The sequence below is a fragment of the Erpetoichthys calabaricus genome, chromosome 16 (assembly GCF_900747795.2).
Source record: "Erpetoichthys calabaricus chromosome 16, fErpCal1.3, whole genome shotgun sequence".
Lineage (NCBI taxonomy): Eukaryota > Metazoa > Chordata > Cladistia > Polypteriformes > Polypteridae > Erpetoichthys > Erpetoichthys calabaricus.
The window spans coordinates 6,378,423-6,401,387 of NC_041409.2; the positions used below are offsets into that span (position 1 = coordinate 6,378,423).

Below are 22,965 nucleotides of genomic sequence, written 5' to 3' on the forward strand. Positions count from 1 at the left end.
TCAATTAAGATCTGCCTAATTGTCATTTCAGGAGTAGCTGAAGAGGTTTGACTATATTAGCTACTGCTAAGTAATCTGCAGTAGATAGTCAATACATTTTCAAAATATTCAGTCATGTGCATTGTAATATTTTACTTAAACAATAGGAAATTATATACAACCCCAATTCCAATGAAGTTGGGACGTTGTGTAAAACGTAAATAAAAACGGAATACAATGATTTGCAAATCCTTTTCAACCTATATTCAATTGAATACACTACGAAGACAAGATATCGCAATGTTCAAACTGATAAACTTTATTGTTGTTTTGCAAATCTTCACTTATTTTGAATTTGATGCCTGTAACACGTTCGAGCTGGAACAGGGGCAGCAAAAGACTGGGAAAGTTGAGGAATGTTCAAAAAACACCTGTTTTGAACATTCCACAGGTGAACAGGTTAATTGGAAACAGGTGTTTGTCATGATTGGGTATAAAAGGAGCATCCCCAAAAGGCTCAGTCGTTCACAAGCAAGGATGGGGTGAGGTTCACCACTTTGTGAACAACTGCGTGGGCAAATAGTCCAGCAGTTTAAGAACAACGTTTCTCAACGTACAATTGCAAGGAATCTAGGGATTTCATCATCTACTGTCCATAATATCATCAAAAGATTCAGAGAATCTGGAGAAATCTCTGCACATAAGCAGCAAGGCCGAATACCAACACTGGATGCCCGTGATCTTCGATCCCTCAGGCGGCACTGCATTAAAAACCGACATCATTCTGTAAAGGATATTACCACGTGGGCTCAGAAATACTTCAGAAAACCATTGTCAGTTAACACAGCTCGTTGCTACCTCTATAAGTGGAAGTTAAAAGTCTACCATGCAAAGCGAAAGCCATTTATCAACAACACCTAGAAACACCGCCGGCTTCTCTGGGCCCAAGCTCATCTGAGATGGACTGACGCAAAGTGGAAAAGTGTGCTGTGGTCTGACGAGTCCACATTTCAAATTGTTTTTGGAAATCATGAACGTCGTATCCTCCGGGCCAAAGAGGAAAAGGACCATCCGGATTGTTATCAGCGCAAAGTTCAAAGGCCAGCATCTGTGATGGTATGGGGGGTGTGTTAGTGCCCATGGCATGGGTAACTTGCACATCTGTGAAGGCACCATTAATGCTGAAAGGTACATACAGGTTTTGGAGCAACATATGCTGCCATCCAAGCGACGTCTTTTTCAGGGACGTCCCTGCTTATTTCAGCAGGACAATGCGAAGCCACATTCTACATGTGTTACAACAGCATGGCTTCGTAGTAAAAGAGTGCAGGTACTAGACTGGCCTGCCTGCAGTCCAGACCTGTCTCCCATTGAAAATGTGTGGCCCATTATGAAGCGCAAAATACGACAACGGAGACCCCGGACTGTTGAGCAACTGAAGTTGTACATCAAGCAAGAATGGGAAAGAATTCCATCTACTCAGCTTCAACAATTAGTGTTCTCATTTCACAAACGCTTATTGAGTGTTGTTAAAAGGAAAGGCGATATAACACAGTGGTAAACATGCCACTGTCCCAGCTTTTTTGGAACGTGTTGCAGGAATCAAATTGAAAATGAGTGAAGATTTGCAAAACAACAATAAAGTTTATCAGTTTGAACATTCGATATCTTGTCTTTGTAGTTTATTCAATTGAATATAGGTTGAAAAGGATTTGCAAATCATTGTATTCCGTTTTTATTTACGTTTTACACAACGTCCCAACTTCATTGGAATTGGAGTTGTACAAGCAATCTTTTATTTCTGTCAATTATTTTGTCAAAGTAAGCATTACTGTCTGAAGTTAATTTTTGAAAATTATAGTGACAAGAAAAACTATGTGAACCCTTTGAAAATAACCACATTTATGTATGGGTTGGTAGGTATGGTCTATCTTAAAATATGGCCTGACCTTCATCTAAGTTACAATAATAAACAAAGTTTGGTTTAACTAATAATATACAAATTATTGTATGATCCTTGAACATACTGGATACATCATTCAAACATTCATAGTGCAGGTCGAAAAGGGTTTGTGAACTCTTAGGCAAATAACTTCAACAAAAGCAGATGTTGCCAAACCTGTACAGAAATCAATGAAATCAAATTGGAGGTCTGGTTTACAGCTACTTTAATCTATTAAAAAAATAATCAAATACAGGTTTGCTGTTCATGAGAAGCGTCTGGTGATGTGAGGCATAATTGGCCAAAAAAAAAAAAAAAAAAGAAAATCTCAAAAGGTCTATGATCAAGAATTGTTGATTTGCATAATGCTGGACAGAGTTACAAAGCATTTTGAAAGAGTTTAGATATTTGTAAGTTGACAGTTAGAGAAATGGTGTATAAATGGAGATGATTTAGTGCTGTGGATACTCTCCCTAGAATTGGACACCCTACCAAGAGGACTTGAAAGCCACAGCACAGAATGCTCAGTGAGGTTAAAAAAAAGGTCAGCACCTCTGGTCATGAGTCTACCCTACGCAACACACAAAAAAAAAATATTAGGACTAAAAACCATAACAGGACACCAAGAAAGAAGCCACTGCTCTCAAAAAACATTGCTCCACAGCTTACGTTTGCTGCCTTGATACCCCACAGCACTACTAGGAAAATGTTTTGTGGACTCATGACACTAAGGTTGAATTGCTCAGGCAGAATATGTAGCAATATGTGTGGCGTGAAAAGAATACCGCATATCAAAGAGAACATCATCCCAACAATTAAGTACAGTGGAAGAGGCGTCACAATTTGGGGCTGCTTAGCTACTTGTGGGCCTGGGTAGCTTGCCATAATTGATGGGAAAATTAATTCCCAAGTTCCCACAGGAATAATGTCAGGTTGGCTGTCCACCAGCTGAAGATGAATTAATATTGGGTGATGCAACAGGAGAATAACCCTGAATATCGAAGTAAACCTAGGACAGAATAGCTTTAAAAAAAGAAAATCTGTCTTTTGGAGTGGCCCGGTCAGAGCCCAGACCTTATCCAATGGAGATGCTGAGGAATGACTTCAAGAGAGCCACTCATGTCCTAAGAATAGAGCTAAAGTCAAACAGTTTTCTATAGAAGAATGGTCCAAAACTCCCTCTAAACATTGTGCAGGTCTGATTTGCAGGTATTTGAAGTGCTTGATTGAGGTTACTGCTGCCAAAGGAGGTCTGACCAGTTATTAAATCCAAGGATACAGTTACTTTTTTACATGGCACACTTCAAATGTTCGATGTGTGTATTTACTAAAGACTTGAACGAATATAATTGCAAAGTCAAATTGCTTTACTGCTATATCATCCATACACAGTATTGCAGCATACAGGGGGTGTAACAATCAGAAACACAGGACGAGTGCAAGGCACAGTGACGATCTATACACTAAATAAATGAGTAACAGAAACAGCAACTAATAATAAAAACAACAGTAGTAACAAATGTAAGAACTGTACAATATATAAACAAACCACTAGGAACAGATCTGAGGAGAGTGGGGCAGCAGATAGTTCACGGTTTGAGCAGCTGTTGCAGAATCTGGCAGAACTGGTTCAGATGCTACAGAACCTTCTGCCAGCAGGACAAAGAGACAGAGGGAGGGGTAGGAGCGGTCCCCCATAATGGTCTAGGCTTTGCTGATGCAGGGCTTAATAAAAATATCTTTAACTGAGGGCAGATAGGTCCCAATTGTCTTCACTACTGTGTGCACTATCCAGTGTAAATTCTGAAACCAGACAGTGATGCAGCTGGTCAGAATACTCTCGACAGTATAGTTAGATAGGATAGATAAGATAGTTTTTCCTCAGTTGCTGAAGTACGAGAAGATGCTGCTGTGCCTTTTTGGCTATGGAGGTGGTGTTAATTGACCAATTAAGGCCTGCTGCCAGGTACATACCAAGTAATTTGGTGCTCCTGACCAATTCCACCACACAGCCTCAACATACACAGGGGAGTAGTCAGCATTCCTGAGGTCAACAGACATCTTTTGCCTTGCCATGTTAAAAGAGACAGATTGTTGCACTTGCACCAGTCCACCAATCATCACAGCTCCTTTCTGTAAGCTGACTCGTCCCCATTGCTGATGATACCTACTACCATTGTGTTGTCAGCAAACTTATGGATGCTGTTAGAGCTGTATGCAGTTGTATAGCAGTGAATGCATCAGAATGGACAGATTGGAGTGAGTATGCAGACTGGGGGAAGCTAGTGCTTAGCGTGATTGTGCCAGAAATGGTGCTTCTGACACAAACTGTCTGGGGTCTCTGTCAGGAAGTCCAATTTGTTTGTGAGTTATTGGCTTAGGCATATTGTGTTTATCTATAATTGTGACTTAAGTGAAGATCAGATCATATTCTATGACCAGTTAACACAGAAAAACAGGCAATTCCAAAGGGTTCAACACAAAACTACATGAGTGATGCCTTGTTAATTATATCTGTTTCTGTCTACATTAACTGTAAACATCAAAAGTGTTTGATTCAAATTGTGTTTTTCAACCACTGGTACAGAATCCTCAGGTGAAACACTTCTTAAACTGAAGATATTTGAAAATGTAATTGACTTGATAATTCTTTTGTTAGGAAGAAAGTTTGATATTACTGTTGAAGAAAGTGATCATACACAGTAAACATAGTCACAAAGCTTAATACTAATATACAATAATAGAAATTTTACTGTATGCATCTTCAAAAATAAGTACCCACTAGTACAACAAAAATTTACATATACATGGGACATTCGGCTGTTTGCTCCAATTACAGGGACCAAAGAAGTCCTACCTATTTCTCTTCTTGTGCTGCATACTCCAACACCATATTTTAGTGTCATCTCAGCAGCAGCATCAGCACACACACCACTGTTCTCGGCAAAACCAAGATAATTATAGGATCCCATATTGATAACATCATTTACAATTCTACCAGTATATCTACAAGACAAACAAAGGAGAACAAATTGAAAGAAAAATGTTTGAGCTCCAAATGAAATTCCTGTAATGAGACAAATAACTATGTTTATTTTATGAAACTCACAAATAAATTAAAAGAAAACAACAACAAAATCACAGGAATGAAATCTAAGCCAATTTATACTCTGAAAACAATATTATAGGCTTTGGTTTGACCCCATGGCAATACTTTGCTCAGGAACTGAGAAGACTGCTCCATTCATCAACCTAGAGTGAAAGACATTTATTCTAGGTGGCCATTAATGAGCACATTTGTTCACTTAAAATAATTATGTGCATGCAGTGAATGGTTTCAGTATGAATACACAACTTAACAAAAAAAAAATTCAAGATTCAGATCTACACTATGCAAAACATATACCTTAACGACTAAGCCACCAAGTTTATTTGAAGTCCATTGCATTAAACAATAAATATCCAAATGGCACACTATACATCACTGCTCTAATAAGTCTCAAAGATACTAAAAACAAGGATTAAAAAGTAACCTGGTTACTTTTTGTACTTGCTCTCTGCTTCAGCTTTGGCACAGCTTGGCTAAAATGGTGAATTTTAATTAGCTTGATGTGAAGAAGTGTAGATGTGCAAGCAAGTGTGCCCTGCAATGGAATAGTGCACCAGGATAGGTTAAAGCCCTGGGATTCACTATTAGATTAATTGAGTTTAATAACAGATGGATAGATGGGTTAAAAAAAAAATTGAAGGATGTTGACATTTTCAGATTGTGTGTACTCTCTGGAAGGTTTTTATTTACTTTACAAATACAGTTATTTTATGAAATGTCACAGGTCATCTAAGGCAATCATGAACTCTTCAGAAAAAACATAGAAGTCAAAAATGGCAGTCTGTGAGAGGAAAGCTAAACATGCACATGAATATATACTGAACTTAAATACACTATACACATTCTACATATACATATATACAAAAATGTTCGGAATTAATTTTAAGAGGTGTGATCAAAAATAGGGTGAATGTTTTAAAAAAAGAAACATTTATTGCAATAAAAGATTTACAACTACTAGTCACCCTCAAAATACTCTCCTCCTCCACTTGGAAGGCACTTATCCCAACGCTCCTGTCACTTTGTAAAGCCGTTATGGAAGTTTTCTTTTGAAAGTGTCTTTAGTTTGGCTGTCATGGCTGCCTGGATGTCCTCAATGGATTGAAATCGTTTGCCTTTCATGGTCATTTTCAATTTATTGAACAGCCAGAAGTTGCACAGTGCGATATCCGGTGAATAAGGTGGATGTGGACACAGCGTAATGTTTTTATTTGACAGAAATTGTCGTACTATAAGGGATGTGTGACAAGGAGCATTGTCATGATGAAGAATGAAACCATTTCAACATTTTCCTCGGCTATTGATGTTGAAGGACATCCTGATCTTTTCTCGTCTTCAACCGAGTCAAATCCATTACAAAATCGATCAAACCACTTGTAAACAGTCTTAATTGTTGGTGAAGTCACCATAAACCGATTTCAACATCTGATGGGTTTCCTGAGCTTTTTGCAATTTGAAACAAAATTTCATGTTAATGCATTGCTCGACATCCATTATTAACAACAAACTTGAAAAACACACTTGAACTCAACAGTGGTTCACAAACGACTGACAGTATCAAACAAGTTGAAACTTGTCACAAATTCAGCTCTAGGATGGACCTGTCAGAACCTGCATTGAATTGCTTTGCATTGCTCTTGGATGGTGCTCTGTATCAACATTCACCATACTTTTTGATCACACCCCGTACATGTGTATATTATGTACATATACGTACAGTATCTCACAAAAGTGAGTACACCCCTCACATTTTTGTAAATATTTTATTATATCTTTTCATGGGACAACACTGAAGATACGACACTTTGATACAATGTAAAGTAGTCTGTGTACAGCTTGCATAACAGTGTAAATTTGCTGTCCCCTCAAAATAACTCAACTCACAGCCATTAATGTCTAAACCACTGGCAACAAAAGTGAGCACACCCCTAAGTGAAAAATGTCCAAATTGTGTCCAAAGTGTCAATATTTTGTGTGGCCACCATTATTTTCCAGCACTGCCTTAACTCTCTTGGGCATGGAATTCACTAGAGCTTCACTGGTTGCCACTGGAATCTTCTTCCACTCCTCCATGACGACATCACGGAGCTGGTGGATGTTAGAGACCTTGCGCTCCTTCACCTTCCGTTTGAGGATGCCAGACAGATGCTCAATAAGGTTTAGGTCTGGAGACATGCTTGGCTAGTCCAGCACCTTTACCCTCAGTTTCTTTAGCAAGGTAGTGGTCATCTTGGAGGGGTGTTTGGGGTCGTTATGTTGGAATACTGCCCTGTGGCCCAATTTCCGAATTGAGGGGATCATGCTCTGCTTCAGTATGTCACAGTACATGTTGGCATTCATGGTTCCCTCAATGAACTGTAGCTCCCCAGTGCTGGCAGCACTCATGCAGCCCCAAACCATGACACTCCCACCACCATGCTTGACTGTAGGCAAGACACACTTGTCTTTGTCCTCCTCACCTGGTTGCTGCCACACACGCTTGACACCACCTGAACCAAATAAGTTTATCTTGGTCTAATCAGACCACAGGACATGATTCCAGTAATCCATGTTCTTAGTCTGCTTGTCTTCAGCAAACTGTTTTTGCCATGCAGACCATTTTGATGCAGTGTGTGGCATATGGTCTGAGCATTGACAGGCTGCCCCCCCCCCCTCCCCAGCCCCCCCCAAAAACCATTCAACTTCTTCGGCAATGCTGGCAACACTCATACGTCTATTTTCAAAAGACAACCTCTGGATATGACACTGAGTACGTGCACTCAACTTCTTTGGTCGACCATGGGAGGCCTTTTCTGAGTGGAACCTGTCCTGTTAAACCGCTGTATGGTCTTGGCCACCGTGCTGCAGCTCAGTTTCAGGGTGTTGGCAATCTTCTTATAGCCTAGGCCATCTTTATGTAGAGCAACAATTGTTTTTTTCAGATCCTCAGAGAGTTCTTTGCCAGGATTATGAGAGAGTGTGAGAACGATAACACCAAATTTAACACACCTGCTCCCCACTCACACCTGAGACCTTGTAACACTAACGAGTCACATGACACCGGGGAGGGAAAATGGCTAATTGGGAACAATTTGGACATTTTTCACTTAGGGGTGTACTCACTTTTGTTGTCAGCGGTTTAGACATTAATGGCTGTGTGATGAGTTATTTTGAGGGGACAGCAAATTTACACTGTTATATAAGCTGTACACTGACTACATTGTATCAAAGTGTTATATTTTCAGTGTTATCGCATGAAAAGATATAATAAAATATTTACAAAAATGTGAGGGGTGTACTCACTTTTGTGAGATACTGTACATAATTTATTTAAAATACAGTTCACTTAAGTAATTCTACTGTGGTTTGTACTTACATTATTTTACATCAGTGGTGTAACACTCCCAAGTGGTTTTATTCAATAATACTTTTCAAAAATATTCTTGTTAACAAAATAATTTTAACTTTTTTATTCTGTTTCACTGGTCACTTACTTATTTAGGTTGTGCTTATATAAGGCACAGATTCAGATATAATATTTCAGCATGTGTCCAGGACAGTACTTGCTCTTAGAAAAAAAAATATATCCAAGGTAAGACAAATCATTTTAACTATAATCGGTATATATGTATAGTAAATACTGTATACACAATTGTTTCAGTGGAAAAACATTTTCTTTATGTCATCTTATTCTGAACAAGAGGTAATAAGTTAGTGTAACTCTTTATTTTCTAAACTGAAAAGAATTAAAGCAATATCAATTGTGTCACTTGCAATCAAATACCACTGTATAATTCACTCTTGCTTTCAAAACATAAATTTACTCACTTAAATGTCCAATTGTAGTCATAGGATACCCTTTCCAAAATGTCAAACTTTGCTCCAGGAACACTGCAGATTGGTCTGTTCCAGCTGTCTCGAATGCGCATATACAAATTTCTTGTGTAAAAGTTCTCAAAATCTTGATAAAGTGGGACAAAATCCTAGGGTGAAAAAGTTTAGGAATGAAAAATACATTGTGTATATACACACACACATACCCATTCACTTCTGCTGCACAGTATCAGACAAAGTAGCCTGCGGTTAGGACTTTAGTGACAAGTAGTAGTGAGGCTCTGATCAATAGGCCATCAATCTAAATTGGTCGATTTTCACTAAAGACGACATTATCAGTGATTAGTAAATTGGCTGATCACAAATTTTTTTTGTTTTCAGCATCTGCTTTTCTAAGAAATATGGTAATTTAGTTGCAGCAAGCAGACTTCTTTTTTCTGCAAACTTCCTATAAACAGTTAGCAATAAGGCAAACTTTACGACAGAGAGTGAAAAGTTTGGTATACTAGCCTTTACAATAATGAAAGTGAAGCAATAAACTAAGAAAAAAGGAATTGTTCTGCTTTAATGAATTTAGCCTTTTTATTTTGTCTTTTAAGTAAAATGAACACTGCTTGTCTGAATTTGGACAGTGAGCAACCTTGTGTTAAATACAGCAGATAATATTTTCAATAACAAAAAGAGATAAGAACTTGAAATTTCTGTTTAGTAAGCAATAGGCTATTTAGCTTAACAGCAAAATCTGTCTGTTTTACTTGTAAAATTGTTAAGCATGTTAGCCTTGTATCTTTTTGATAAACACCTTTTGAGCATTTTATAAAACTTCAGCTTTTTTAAAGGTTTGTACTGTGTCGATTACTAGTGCGTCATACAGTAAACATTTTGGTAAGGAATGTCTAGCTGGTATACTGGGAACAAAAAAACTATATAATACATGTATATTTTAACAGCAAAAATATGTAGTACAATTAGTGATTAAAAATGATTAAAACCTATAAATGTATGTATATTTATATTTAAACTGTTTAACTGCGAACATCAATTGATGGAATCACTAAGAATGTATATATTTTTGTTAGACAAATGGTGGAAACTACTTCTTTAAATTAAGCTTTGTTTCAGGTAAGTACATTACAAAGGAAATTAAACAATTACAGCTTGTAGTTCTGAGAAGCATTTTACTTTCTTTAACAACAACACCATTTATTTATATAGCACATTTTCATACAAAAAGTAGCTCAAAGTGCTTTACATAATGAAGAAAAGAAAAATAAAAGACAAAATAAGAAATTAAAATAAGGCAACAATAGTTAACATAGAAAAGGAGTAAGTTCCGATGGCCAGGGTGGACAGGAAAAAACAAAAAAAAAATGTGTTTTAAGGGAATTTTATTCATTTTAGTATTTTTATGTTTACTGAACAATAAGCCCACAAAGTATTATTTTGTTAATAAAAATGAACAGGTAACACCTATGGTATATAGTTTAATTATAAAAATATCAAAGTTAACACTTTAATTTAGAACAAAAGTATTCTCCACATCTGGTTATGTAGAAGCTTAACTTAAAAGATTTTTAAAGAAATAAAGAAAAAAAACTGGTATCCAAATCAGCTGATACAGCAACATGAAATTAGTGATCGGTATCAGCCCTTATAAAAACCTGATGGGAGATGTTATCTGTTGTTTCACTAACTTGCATTATTACACTAAAATGAACACCACATAATATTCTAAAAGTCACTAAATCCAAATCTGGGTAATAGGAACCCTGAACCTACCCTGGCACCACTAGTTGTAAGGCAGGAGACAACAATGAACACAGTGGGAGTCTGTAACAGCCCCCAATGTATATTTTAAAAAATTTAATTGGATTTCTGCATTGAAAAGCCTCATACAGACTTGCTTATTTAAACTGGCCCATGAGACCAGTATTTATGTTACATATAATATCATTTACATCAGAAAACAGAACAAACACCTTCAATGAAAAAGTATGTTAAACATAGCTCATCTTAGGAAACTTTCTAGGGATTTAGTGGAGAATGTGCTGTGAACTATGCAATACTGCAAGAACAACTCTGTTTGTGATCTGGTAGCAGCTGTCCAGTCTTTTCAGAGGATGTTGGACATTTTCCAAGTGGATCTCCAACAGGACTGTACACACTTTCCAGCCATGAAACAAACTTAGAGTGACAGAGAGGTTTACTCTTATGTTGTGTTCATGCAAAAACTAATTGGAAACTTCAGTGACTGTTTTGATAACTTTAGCCTTGTGGAACAGCTCCACCTTTTTGGTCAAAAATGTCATCACATTTTCACAGGAAGCTAAACAGATCTACAAGTGGGTTGATACTGGATCTCCACAGATTGAACTTATTGATCTGCAAACAAATGTGATGTTGAGTGAGCAGTGTGGAGTTTGTGACCCTGCCATTTTCTGGCTACAGACTGTACCCGATACTGTTTTCCCTGGGCTTACCAAAGTATCGGTACACACCTCTACAATGTTTGGCTCCACATACAGCTGTAAATCAGCATTGTCAACAGATAAAATGATTAAAACTAAACACAGTTCAAAAATGAGCATTGAACATATGTATGTCTGTTTGAGAAAGATGCTGACCCCATTCATCTCAAGGTTAAAAATGCTAGCAGGAAAGGCTAAAGCCAATCTCTCCTACTGAATTAGGGACGCGTAGACAATGGATGTAAATGTGATCTGTGATTTCTTTAAGCTAAGAGGTTTGTATTAAAGTCATTGTTAAGCTCAGTTCAGCCTAAAAGAACACTTTACTTAGTTTTCTTTTGAAGATGTTATATTGTTATGGACTGAAATTAATGTATTATATTGTAAATTTAGAGATACAGGGTTTACTGCACTTTGTTTTTCATTTATTGTATGTTTGTCCAACACAGACATTGTATTTATGCCTGATTGAGTTTATGAATGATTTTGTATTGTACTAAAGCAACCTGGAGGGCAAAAGAGGACATTATTCAAAATTGTTTTGTTAAGGATTACTTATGTCATGCCGAAAACATGTTAGTGCATGATTGATAACATTTTATACTTTATTCAATAAAAATGTTAACTAAATTGATGTCTTTAGACCAGAAAAAGGATGACCTGTATTTGAAGATATCCAATTGTTTGGACCTCAGTAGGAGAGGAGAATCGACTCACTGGACCTGTTGCCATTTTAGTTGAATAGTTCTACAATGCCGTGTGGAAATACACAAGCTGTACATCTACTGGCATTCAACTGCTAAGTCAGTGCTGGGCCAGCCAATCTGAAGAAAGGACCCTTCTATCCAATTATTCTACTGCTTCTTTATCTGAGAGGACTTTTCCATAGGCAGGTAAACAACTTACCTGTTGTTAGTCATTAGTACTAAAATGTAAGTAATATGATAGTTATAAACGGTTACTAACCCTCCCCTGTTCTGTTTCTCTTGTAGGTATCCTCATGTGGCACCTTATGCCACTGCTCTACTGCCAAGTTGTTTGCCTGCCTATGGAAAAGTCATCTCAGATAAAGGATCACTGGAATCATTAGGCAGAAGGGTCCTTTCATCAGATTGGCCAGCTCAGAACAGGACAGTATAGGGGAGGTGGCTAGCTGGCTGATGTCTCCAGGACTCTGAGTGTGTCTAGCTTGTCTGACTCCTTTTCTACAATCTGACCATGGTTCTACAATTAGCTGATATTGTTTTTGATTTATGTTAATTAGTTTCTATTTTGTTTTGATATATCTGAACAAATCTGTATCATCATATGTGATAGTTCTGTAGTCAATGAATGGTATAATCTATTCTTGCATTTTGCCTTGAGAGTTGAGAGGAGCACTGTACAAGAACAAAGTAGTTTGTACTATTGTATTGTATTTCTGAGGTAACAATGATTGACTGGTAATATAATCCAGCTCTGTGGAGAGGATTACTTGTGTTCCGTTTTGTGTATTGTATTTACCCCTTTTTATGACACCCACTGCACACCCAGCCTACATGGAAAGGGGTCTCTTTCTGTATTGCCTTTCCCAAAATTTCTTGCATTTTCTTTTTCCCTACAAGATTTAAATTATCATACAGTCATATGAAAAAGTTTGGGAAACCCTCTCTGCCTGCATAATAATTTACTCTACTTTCAACAAAAAAGATAACAGTGGTATGTCTTTCATTTTTTAGGAACATCTGAGTACTGGGGTGTTTTCCAAACAAAGATTTTTAGTGAAGCAGTACTTAGTTGTATGAAATTAAATCAAATGTGAAAAACTAGCTGTGCAAAAATTTGGGTCCCCTTGTAATTTTGCTGATTTGAATGCATGTAACTGCTCAATGCTGATTACTTGCAACACCAAATTGGTTGGATTAGCTCGTTAAGCCTTGAACTTCATAGACAATCATGAGAAAAGGTATTTAAGTTGGTCAATTTCAAGTTGTGCTTCCTTTTGACTCTCCTCTGAAGAGTGACAACATGGGATCCTCAAAACAACTCTCAAAAGATCTGAAAACAAGGATTGTTCAGTCTCATGGTTTAGGTGAAGGCTACAAAAAGCTATCTCAGAGGTTTAAACTGTCAGTTTCAACTGCAAGGAATGGAATCAGGAAATGGAAGGCCACAGGCACAGTTGCTGTTAAACCCAGCAGGTCTGGCAGGCCAAGAAAAATACAGGAGCAGCATATGCGCAGGATTGTGAGAATGGTTACAGACAACCCATAGATCACCTCCAAAGACCTGCAAAAACATCTTGCTGCAGATGGTGTATTTGTACATCGTTCTACAATTCAGTGCAATTTGCACAAAGAACATCTGTATGGCAGGGTGATGAGAAAGAAGCCCTTTCTGCACTCACGCCACAAACAGAGTCACTTGTTGTATACAAATGCTCATTTAGACAAGCCAGATTCATTTTGGAACAAAGTGCTTTGGACTGATGAGACAAAAATGGAGTTATTTGGTCATAACAAAAAGCACTTTGCATGGCAGAAGAAGAACACCACATTCCAAGAAAAACACCTGAGACCTACTGTCAAATTTGGTGGAGGTTCCATCATGCTGTGGGTCTGTGTGGCTAGTTCAGGGACTGGGGCCCTTGTTAAAGTTGAGTGTCGGATGAATTCAACCCAATATCAACAAATTCTTCAGGATAATGTTCAAGCATCAGTCACAAAGTTGAAGTTACGCTGGGGTTGGATATTCCAACAAGACAATGACCCATAACACAGTTTGAAATCTACAAAGGCATTCATGCAGAGGGAGAAGTACAATATTCTGGAATGGCTGTCACAGTCCCCTGACTTGAATATCATCAAAAATCTATGGGATGATTTGAAGCAGGCTGTTCATGCACTGCAGCCATCAAATTTAACTGAACTGGAGAGATGTTGTATGTTAGAATGGTCAAAAATACCTCCATCTAGAATCCAGACACTCATCAAAGGCTATAGGAGGACAGCATCTAGAGGCTGTTAAATTTGCAAAAGGAGGCTCAACTAAGTATTGATGTAATATCTCTGTTGGGGTGCCCAAATTTATGCACCTGTCTAATTTTGTTATGATGCAAATTGCATATTTTCTGTTAATCCAATAAACTTATTGTCACTGCTGAAATATTACTGTTTCCATAAGGCATGTCATATATTAAATGGAAGTTGCTACTTTGAAAGCTCAGCCAATGATAAACAAAAATCCAGAGAATTAAGAGAGGTTCCCAGACTTTTTCATATGACTGTATAAGTAACATTAGCAAGGGAAAATTACTGATGGGAAGTCTATGAAGATCATACACCAAGTGTATATAATGACAGAACAAAACACGGTACAGTACTAATACTCATGGTTGCCAACAAAGGTTTTGGCAGCTAATAAATTATCTTAATCCACTTACTGTAATTGAGAATATGGAAGAACTGAAAAGTCATTCAATACACTCACTCACCACAGACTTAAGGACTGTGTCAACAAGTGAGAATTTAATAAAAAGTAATGTGCTACTACCTACATGTTGACTGACTGATAAAAATCAGTAGTAACACAGATACAAAATGTTACAGCGAAGCATACAGCTGACAACATTGTCAAGTTACAGTGTGCATTCATCATAATAGAACATTGCAGCTACTAATTCACTCAGTGTGAACCAGACCTCAGTTGCATGTTTTATTGAAGACTACAAGTCACATTCAATGACTAGTGTAATATGTATCTTAACTGTGACGAGTGGCTATCTGATTACACCAAGAAAACTGATCTTGCCACGAATGTTTTCAACACCTTGACCAGACAATTAAGACTGTATACACACTTAACTCTCAAGTATGTCAATATATGTACCCCTTTCTAAAACATTAATTCCAAAAATAACTATTTTCAGTAGGAAACAGACATGTGATGAATTTTTACTTAAAATATGAAAAAATGTTTAAGATATAAATAAAACATTTCTGAGGAAATGTACTCTTGCATTATGTTCTATGTAAATAAGCAGGGTATCTGTATTTAACCATTAACAGTTATTAGTCTTAACAAAGTGAGTTGATTCAAGTGTGAAATATGATTAAAACTTGCATCCCTAATTTTCAAACTACACTTTTTCTCTTTCTAACAGGCACACTTAAGAACCTATAAGTGTAAATGAGGAAAGCTTTGAATGACAATTGGAAATTAACATTAAATCCAATCTGAAGAAGCTACATCCCTGACCCTTAAACCTAGATGGATATTTCTCTCTCTCTGTTTCTCACAGGGCTAGACTCTGACTGGACACCGTCTAGACTCATAAGAATGCCTTTACCAAGCTCTGCCAGTAACATGATCTGACTTTTTCTTGAATAAGTCTGACTTGCAAAAAAGGGAATCTCAGTAACCAAATTTTGTAGAGAACATCTCTTTAAGGGTGCCAAGGGAAAGGAGTGGACTACACCTGAAACTTCGTTCTTCAACATGCCACATTAAACTGTTCTTTGAAGGCCTGGTATAATTAAAATACTTAATCTTTATCTTGATTAACTAGAAGCTTCAATACAGTACATGGTATACATCGAAACAACATATTCATTTTTCAAATTTAACTTTCTGTACAACAATATTAAGCCTGGCTAAAAGTATTGATTTTCTGATTATTCATTATTTTTCGTTTAAACGATTCAATATCGATTCTCCAAGTCTCAAGATCGATCTTATGAATCTCTATCCTACTCAATTACTATATGTAGATTTTTGCTTATCTTCGTTTTTGGTGTCTGATCCAGTAGATGTCACTAATGTGCCTGTTAAGGCTTTCTACAGAAATAATAGTTTACTATCTAATCAGCGCCTTCAACACTTAAATGAGACGTGTGGACTTCCTACGGATTCAAACGGTGTGTTGGTAAAGAACAACTGAATTAAAGCAAAGCTGTACGTAAGCTGCGCAGTTTAGGAGTTAAGTATTGTTGTAACACAAAAAATTTGAGAAATTATTTATCCTAACATCACCAATAAACATAATCTCAGTCAACATCCAAACAAGTAGAGCAAAAACAATTCACACTTGAGATGGCAGGTACTGCCAAGTTTCCATTTAATTCACCTTATTCCCAATAAATAACAGAATCTATAGCAGTTTTTATCTGTAAAGACATGAGACCCTACAACATTGCTGAAAACGAGGACTTTCCACTAATGATGCAGGTTTTTGAACTGTGGTATGCTATACCAACCAGAAAGCAAACAAATGAAGTTATTATACTTTGACTTTATTAAGATCTTAAGCAAAGCATTGCCACTTCTCTCAGGTCAGCGTGGAAAGTAGCCCTAACTTGCGACAGCTGAATTTTCAGGGCAGCAGATTCCTATGTGACAATGAAATGTCACTACATTAAAAAAGTCGCTGGCTGTTGTTCCTTTTTTAGCATTTCTAATGAATATTTCATCACGTGACAGCATCAATCACAAGTTTGTGTGTTGGTCCAATAAATGTTGCTTCTCTTTAAGTGCGTGGCTAGCTGTGCTGCTATGGTGGAAAAAGTCTGCAACACACCTCATCCAGCCAAGCAAGTGTGCCATTGTTAAAATTTTCAGAGCAGCCTGGATACCAAAGTGAGCTTGTGCACAAAGCAGCTGACGTGAATATCTCCATAAGCTGCACTATATGAATCACATTAGTGGCATTTTCAGTCATGATGGCTGTTTCTTTTAATGTTCCATTCATTCAGTAATTTTAAAACACTTCTTTTTTGTCTGAGGAGGAAGCGTAAAGACACATTTTCAAAAACTGACTAATGTGACTGTTACATGTAAGCAAATGAGGATGTGTAACCTGTAGAATTATAGAAAGACACAAGTCTTCCCACTGTATCTTTAATTTCAACTAATTCAAGATTATTTTAAATGTCCAATAGGGGAATGAATTTGGCTAACAGTTTAGTTGAAGGGTGTCTACATGGAGATTCAAGTAATGTCTGATTATTTTATAATAATATTATTCATAAGATGATATACATGTTTTGTAAAGTAAATGCCATTGCATTAAAACAAGGTGCCCCCCCCCCACCATAATATTTGTGGAATCTGATGTGGGACTGTATTTTGAATGAGTGCTTTATTGAGAATTTTAATTTTTAATAAACACCCATGTTTTCAACTAGGACATTACTAGTAGGAAGCCAGATGTGTGATCAGAACAGCTGGCATGTGCATCTTAGTATTCATGTTCACTCCAAAGAGCACAAAACTGCTTTTAAGGAAGAGGGACTATCATCAAAAGTGAAACTAGTTTAATTATGTTTCAAAATGTTCCAAAATAACTAGTTACCTTCAAAACCAGTGAAGACTTATCCTATGTTATAATGCTTGTAGCTGTCCTAATTTCTGCCTTACATGTTAAGACACCAGTGTGGTGTGGAAAAAAAAAATAGAGTGTTTATGTGTTTTTCTCTTTTGTTATTATGGAAGAGAAACTGTAACCAGTAGCTGAATATCTCTGTATTATATAAAAAAAAAATCTTGGGTCTTTCTCGGAAAGACACTTTGACTTCCTGCAAGAACAACCAATTTAAAACAAGATCACGGACATCTAACCTCTCAGTTGTTGGAAAGCTTTTGGCAGACACACTTCATGTGCCCTCAGCTCTTTAAAATGTTATACATTCTAGATGGCACATCAACAACTAAGTAAAGAAGAAAGAGCATCATGTTGAAAGAGACCCAAAAGCATTGGAGAGGAAAGAAGGCAAAAAAGAATACAAAAAAGAATAATAATAATTCTGAAAATAAGGAAAGTAATAATCAGCATGGACCAAGAGGAATTGAAAACCTGGTAGGTCCAATCGGGATCAGAAATAAAAGACTTCATAAAGACGTTCAAAAACGTTGCCGCGATACACATGCAGAGCAGGTCAGAGATTGTGAAAGCAGTGGAATTCGAAAGGCTCAAAAAAACGTTGGCGCAATAAACATGCAGAGCAAGTTAAAGAATATTAAAGTAGCAAAAAAAAAAAAAGAAAGTAAAGATCGCATTAGCACAAACAAATGGAAATTGTTACTCTGTGAAATAATGGAACAGCAAAAAGAGATCGAATATATGGACATAGGTGATATTACAGAAGTATGTGGATAGTGGAAGGCTTTAAACTAAGTCAGAGACTTGTAGATCGTCTAATTCGTGTTGCCATCAGGGAAAAGTAGTGTTGCCTCCCAATGAAGAGGAATATCCGCGAGAATTAAAAGATTTGTTGTTTGGTGAAAGTGAAATCCACAAACACTATAGGCAAAATATCTGAGTCTACAATAATCTTTTTGCATTCGCATCATTCAATGCTCAAAACGTAGATTTACACAATAATGGACCATATGCTATAAGAATCTGTGGTCCCGCAACAATTAAAGCTACAACAACTTTAAATTCAAAGAAACCACAATTCGGTCAGGTGTATATTTTTGATCACGGAGAAGCGATGCAACATAGAATTGAAAGAGTATGTAACAATTCCCATGAAAATAACAATCTCTTTAAATTGTATATCCGGTTAACCAAACCCGGGGGTAAACGAGCGAAGCAAGCAGAGGGCGGAGTCCCCTAGTAATAAAAGATGTTTAAAATGACCAAATAGTTTGATCAAAAAAATGAATAACGATCCACTGTATATGAAGGCAAGTATCAGCTTTCAATTATATTTTTGCCTCTTCTTTGAAAAATAAAAATGTGGTCAAGTAATAGACAGATAAATATGCTTGCTTTGGCAAGCATGCCACCAAGACAAGCATTTAAAATACTGTACACGTTATTCATGCATGCATCAGTCAAGATATGAGCCAGCCTTAGAGCAGCCAAACATGCTGCTGACCCTGTCCAGACAAAGAGAAATCTATGCAAATAAAAAGGAAAGGAAAAAATGCCTTATAATATGCTATGCATATGAACCACAATGCCTGCAACAACTCAATTGAAAACTCAGGTGAAAAAAAAAAATAAAAGAAACAAGACACCACGCACCCACACATCATAGGTATGTGCATATCTTTTCTGACTGTGTGCACTTTTACAATGAAACAGTATTTATTATAATACTGATGGTAAATTATAAAAGTAAAATAAGTTTTATATAGCAAACTTAAAGCTACTGTCTAACTTAAAGAAACTAAACTACCTGCAAAAAACAAAATAATATACTAAAATCCTGTAAAAGCAACCCCAGCACAGGGCAATTAAAGCCATATAATGAATAATAAAAACGCATAAATTATACCTTCTGTTCCTCCCGTTCTGTTGCATTGTGGCATTTCTCAATCTTCCACTCTCTTAAGAAGTCCCGAAGATATCCAAAGAGTGTCAGAATACCATAGCCCATGTACGTGAGAACGGCAACCAACATAGGAGTCTCTTCAAAGGATTCTTTGAACGGTCGCTTATATATTCCTCCATTATGACAGATATGTGAAGACTAAAATAAAAAATATATCAATAGTAAATAGCAAAACAAGGCTGCATTTAGCTAGTAATGAACCTAAATAACATAACATTTTTGTTAAATAAGATTCTCTTAAATTTCATTCCTCATGAATTACAATTTTAAATGTTTAAGCTGAAAAATATCAACACCAATGCTTTCAGACATTAGATTGCACATGACCTGAGAAACAAAATTAAAATAAAAACTTGCCTGCCTAAATAAAAATAAAAAACAGATACATTAAATTCAAAATAGATACCACTATTACATTATGTTATTAGACAATATTTGTAAGAGCTTCTTCAGGTCATCCAAACAAATGTTATGAACCTATAAATATGAATTTGGTAATATTCATTGTAAAGTGTGAAACCAAAGGAGTAGCACTAAATACCCAGGTATGAGATGAATACCCACTGGTGGAAGAGATGGAGGTGGGAGAAATAGTTGACTAAAATTGTGTCTTTTATTTATTTAATTATTGTTTGTTCGGTGTCCTTGAGTTCTCTGAAAGGCACCTTGTATAAATAAAATGTATTATTATTATTATTATTATTATTATATTTCTTTAAAAGCATGTTGCAGAAGGTAAAAAAAAAATCATTATTCTAATGCAGATAGAATAATGCTGCTATTAATTATACTTTAAAGACAGTAGCCTACAAAAATCATAGCCGTGTCCATTTTACTATTTTTGCATAGCCCAAGTGTATCCCTTTAATCCAAACAGGAAGAAGAGATTAAGCAATGGATTGACTGTGTGTGGGCTCCCCACATGTGCCTTCAAAAAACATACTGTTTACTAGGCTAACTAAACAGTATGGCGATAGCCTTTTTGTTTTAGTGATAACAATAAAAAAAATACAAAAACAAAGGTTTGCCTTACGATTGACTTTATCACAGTGAAGACATATTTTCTGATGGTATACACTGTCACAGGCATAAAATAAAGATTGATTATTTACTGGCTGGAATGGATTGAAAGATGAGTGTGTTTAGTAGGATATATTAAACCTTACTATAACTGATTTTTCATGTTGACACGGATCAGAAGAAAGCATAAAGGTAATTATTAGAAATGTGAAAAATAAGTCAGAAATAGGCAAAATTACAGAAACAAGTTGCAATTAGCCCACTTGGACAAGTTTGGTGTTGCACTAAAAACAAACAAACATTATACTTTCAAGAAGCTAAATGACAAGTAAGCAAGTGAAACATGACTAGAAACAAAAGGTATTAGGAGAAATTGCCACGACCTGCTGAAGTATTAACTTTAGTTAGTTAAAAGTCTGTAGACGAGTGTATGCTATATCTATTTTTTTTTAAAGTAACTGTTGAAAGCAGAAACTATCATGCTCTTATGTTTAAGTAGTACCCAGTATTGGAGTTTAACTTTCACACCTCTTGTACTTTTGGCACTTAAAAGTAAACAGCCTGAGATACATTTATGTTTAATATCTAAAGCAGGGGTGGGCAGATTCAGTCCTGGAGGGCCGCAGTGGCTGCAGGTTTTTGTTCCAACCCAGTTGCTTAATTAAAAAACAATACTTGTCAATCATTTAATTTCATGGCTTGCTAGTGCTTTAACTCTGCCATGTCAAGTCATTCTCATATCCTAGATGTTGTTTCCTTTCTATGGATATCATCCAAATGATTTGATGTCTAAAATAAATGAGTAATTCTCAGTTCTTCACTTTTTTCTCTTTGCTTTCCTTCCAAGTATTTAATTAAACCTAATAGTGCAGGATAAATACACACAGGTGTAAAGGGTAACAAGCTAAATGGAGAAATGTTGGTTTCTTTTGTCATTTGCATCTTATTGCTAATAAGGAGCAATTAAAAACCAAGACTACAGCTGTTTAAAACTAAAATAAGTAATAAGGGTTCAACATCTTTACGAGCGAGACAAATAAAGTGAAGCAGAAGTGTTACTTGAGCAATAAGTGTTTCTTATTAAGCAATTGGGTTGGAGCAAAAACCTGTAGCCACTGCGGCCCTCCAGGACTGAATCTGCCCACCCCTGATCTAAAGTAATGTTAACAATTTTAGGTTTTAACTACTGTGCAAGATTTGTGCTGTTCTGCCCTCAAACATGGTACTCAACAATTAAATCCATATTTTATGTGCTATTATGTTTAACATTTTTTAAAACATGCCCTGTCCAGGGTTTGTTCCTGCCTTGTCCCCTATGCTAGCTGGGTTGCAACCCTGGCCTGGATTAAGTGGGTTATAAAATTACATGACACTGTTAAAATAGTAAAATTCAAACCCATGTAAACTACTAATATATTATAAATTTAGTAAAATTTAAAACATGGGCTTAAAAGTAACTTTAACTTATGAACGCTAAAAAACTTTCCTCCTTTCATGTGATTACTAACACACAAACAAAATCTATTCATATAAGCATGTGACAAATCATACCTCATTAACAAATACCACTAAACTTAAACAAAAGAAACTGATGCAAGAATGGTGCTTCTTGAACTAAAAAAAAAAAACATAGATCTTATGAAATATTTTCATAAATTGTAACATATTTTGCAATGTCCAGCAGAACAAGCTGCAAAATATAAAAAGTAAGACGTTTGACTACAAGGGTCTAGAAGTAAACACTTGTGACTCAAATAAAAACGCTTCTTTTCACAAGGGAGCACAGATTCATAACAGTCTGACATGGCAGCATTTGGTTTGTCTCAGATGGCAGTAGAACAGCAGAGGCTAATTATGATCCAGCACAACATGCAAATTTTAATGGCTTCTCTGTCTCACAAAAACAAACTAATAATAATGCCTACAGTATAACAGCATTTCATATAAACTGTCATGGCATAAACACAAGAAGGCACTAACAATTTTACAAAAAGAAAGCATTTATTGACAAGAACAATCACTCAGATATTTTTTCACCATCTATGGAAATTTGGAAGCAATTCATTGCATTGGTATTAAATACACTGTTTTGGCATTCTCACTGAGGACAAAGTGCTATCAAAATGTATTGCTTTGCTTCTACAATTCCAAAAATGGCAACAAGCTAACAAAACCAATTACCTCAACACTTCCAGTGACAGTGTTTTTGCTTATGTTAGTACTGTTGAAGATATAAAAAAATGATCTGTCCAAATTTTAGTCAAAGATTTGTTAGAAAAAGCTTGATAAAACATGTGTGATTTATAAACATTGTCA

The 22,965-nt window shown here is 36.2% G+C and overlaps 1 protein-coding gene across 1 annotated transcript in view; it reads right to left on the bottom strand.

The window, feature by feature from the left end:
* Window positions 1–22,965, bottom strand: part of sptlc2a (serine palmitoyltransferase, long chain base subunit 2a) — a 96,219-nt gene that overhangs the window by 64,333 nt on the left and 8,921 nt on the right. Inside the window, exons 2-4 of the mRNA XM_028821235.2 lie at window positions 19,573–19,767; window positions 8,838–8,992; window positions 4,779–4,927 (exon numbers count right to left, since the gene is read on the bottom strand). Of these exons, the coding sequence (XP_028677068.1) occupies window positions 4,779–4,927; window positions 8,838–8,992; window positions 19,573–19,767 (499 nt within the window). The remainder of the gene's footprint in view (window positions 1–4,778; window positions 4,928–8,837; window positions 8,993–19,572; window positions 19,768–22,965) is intronic.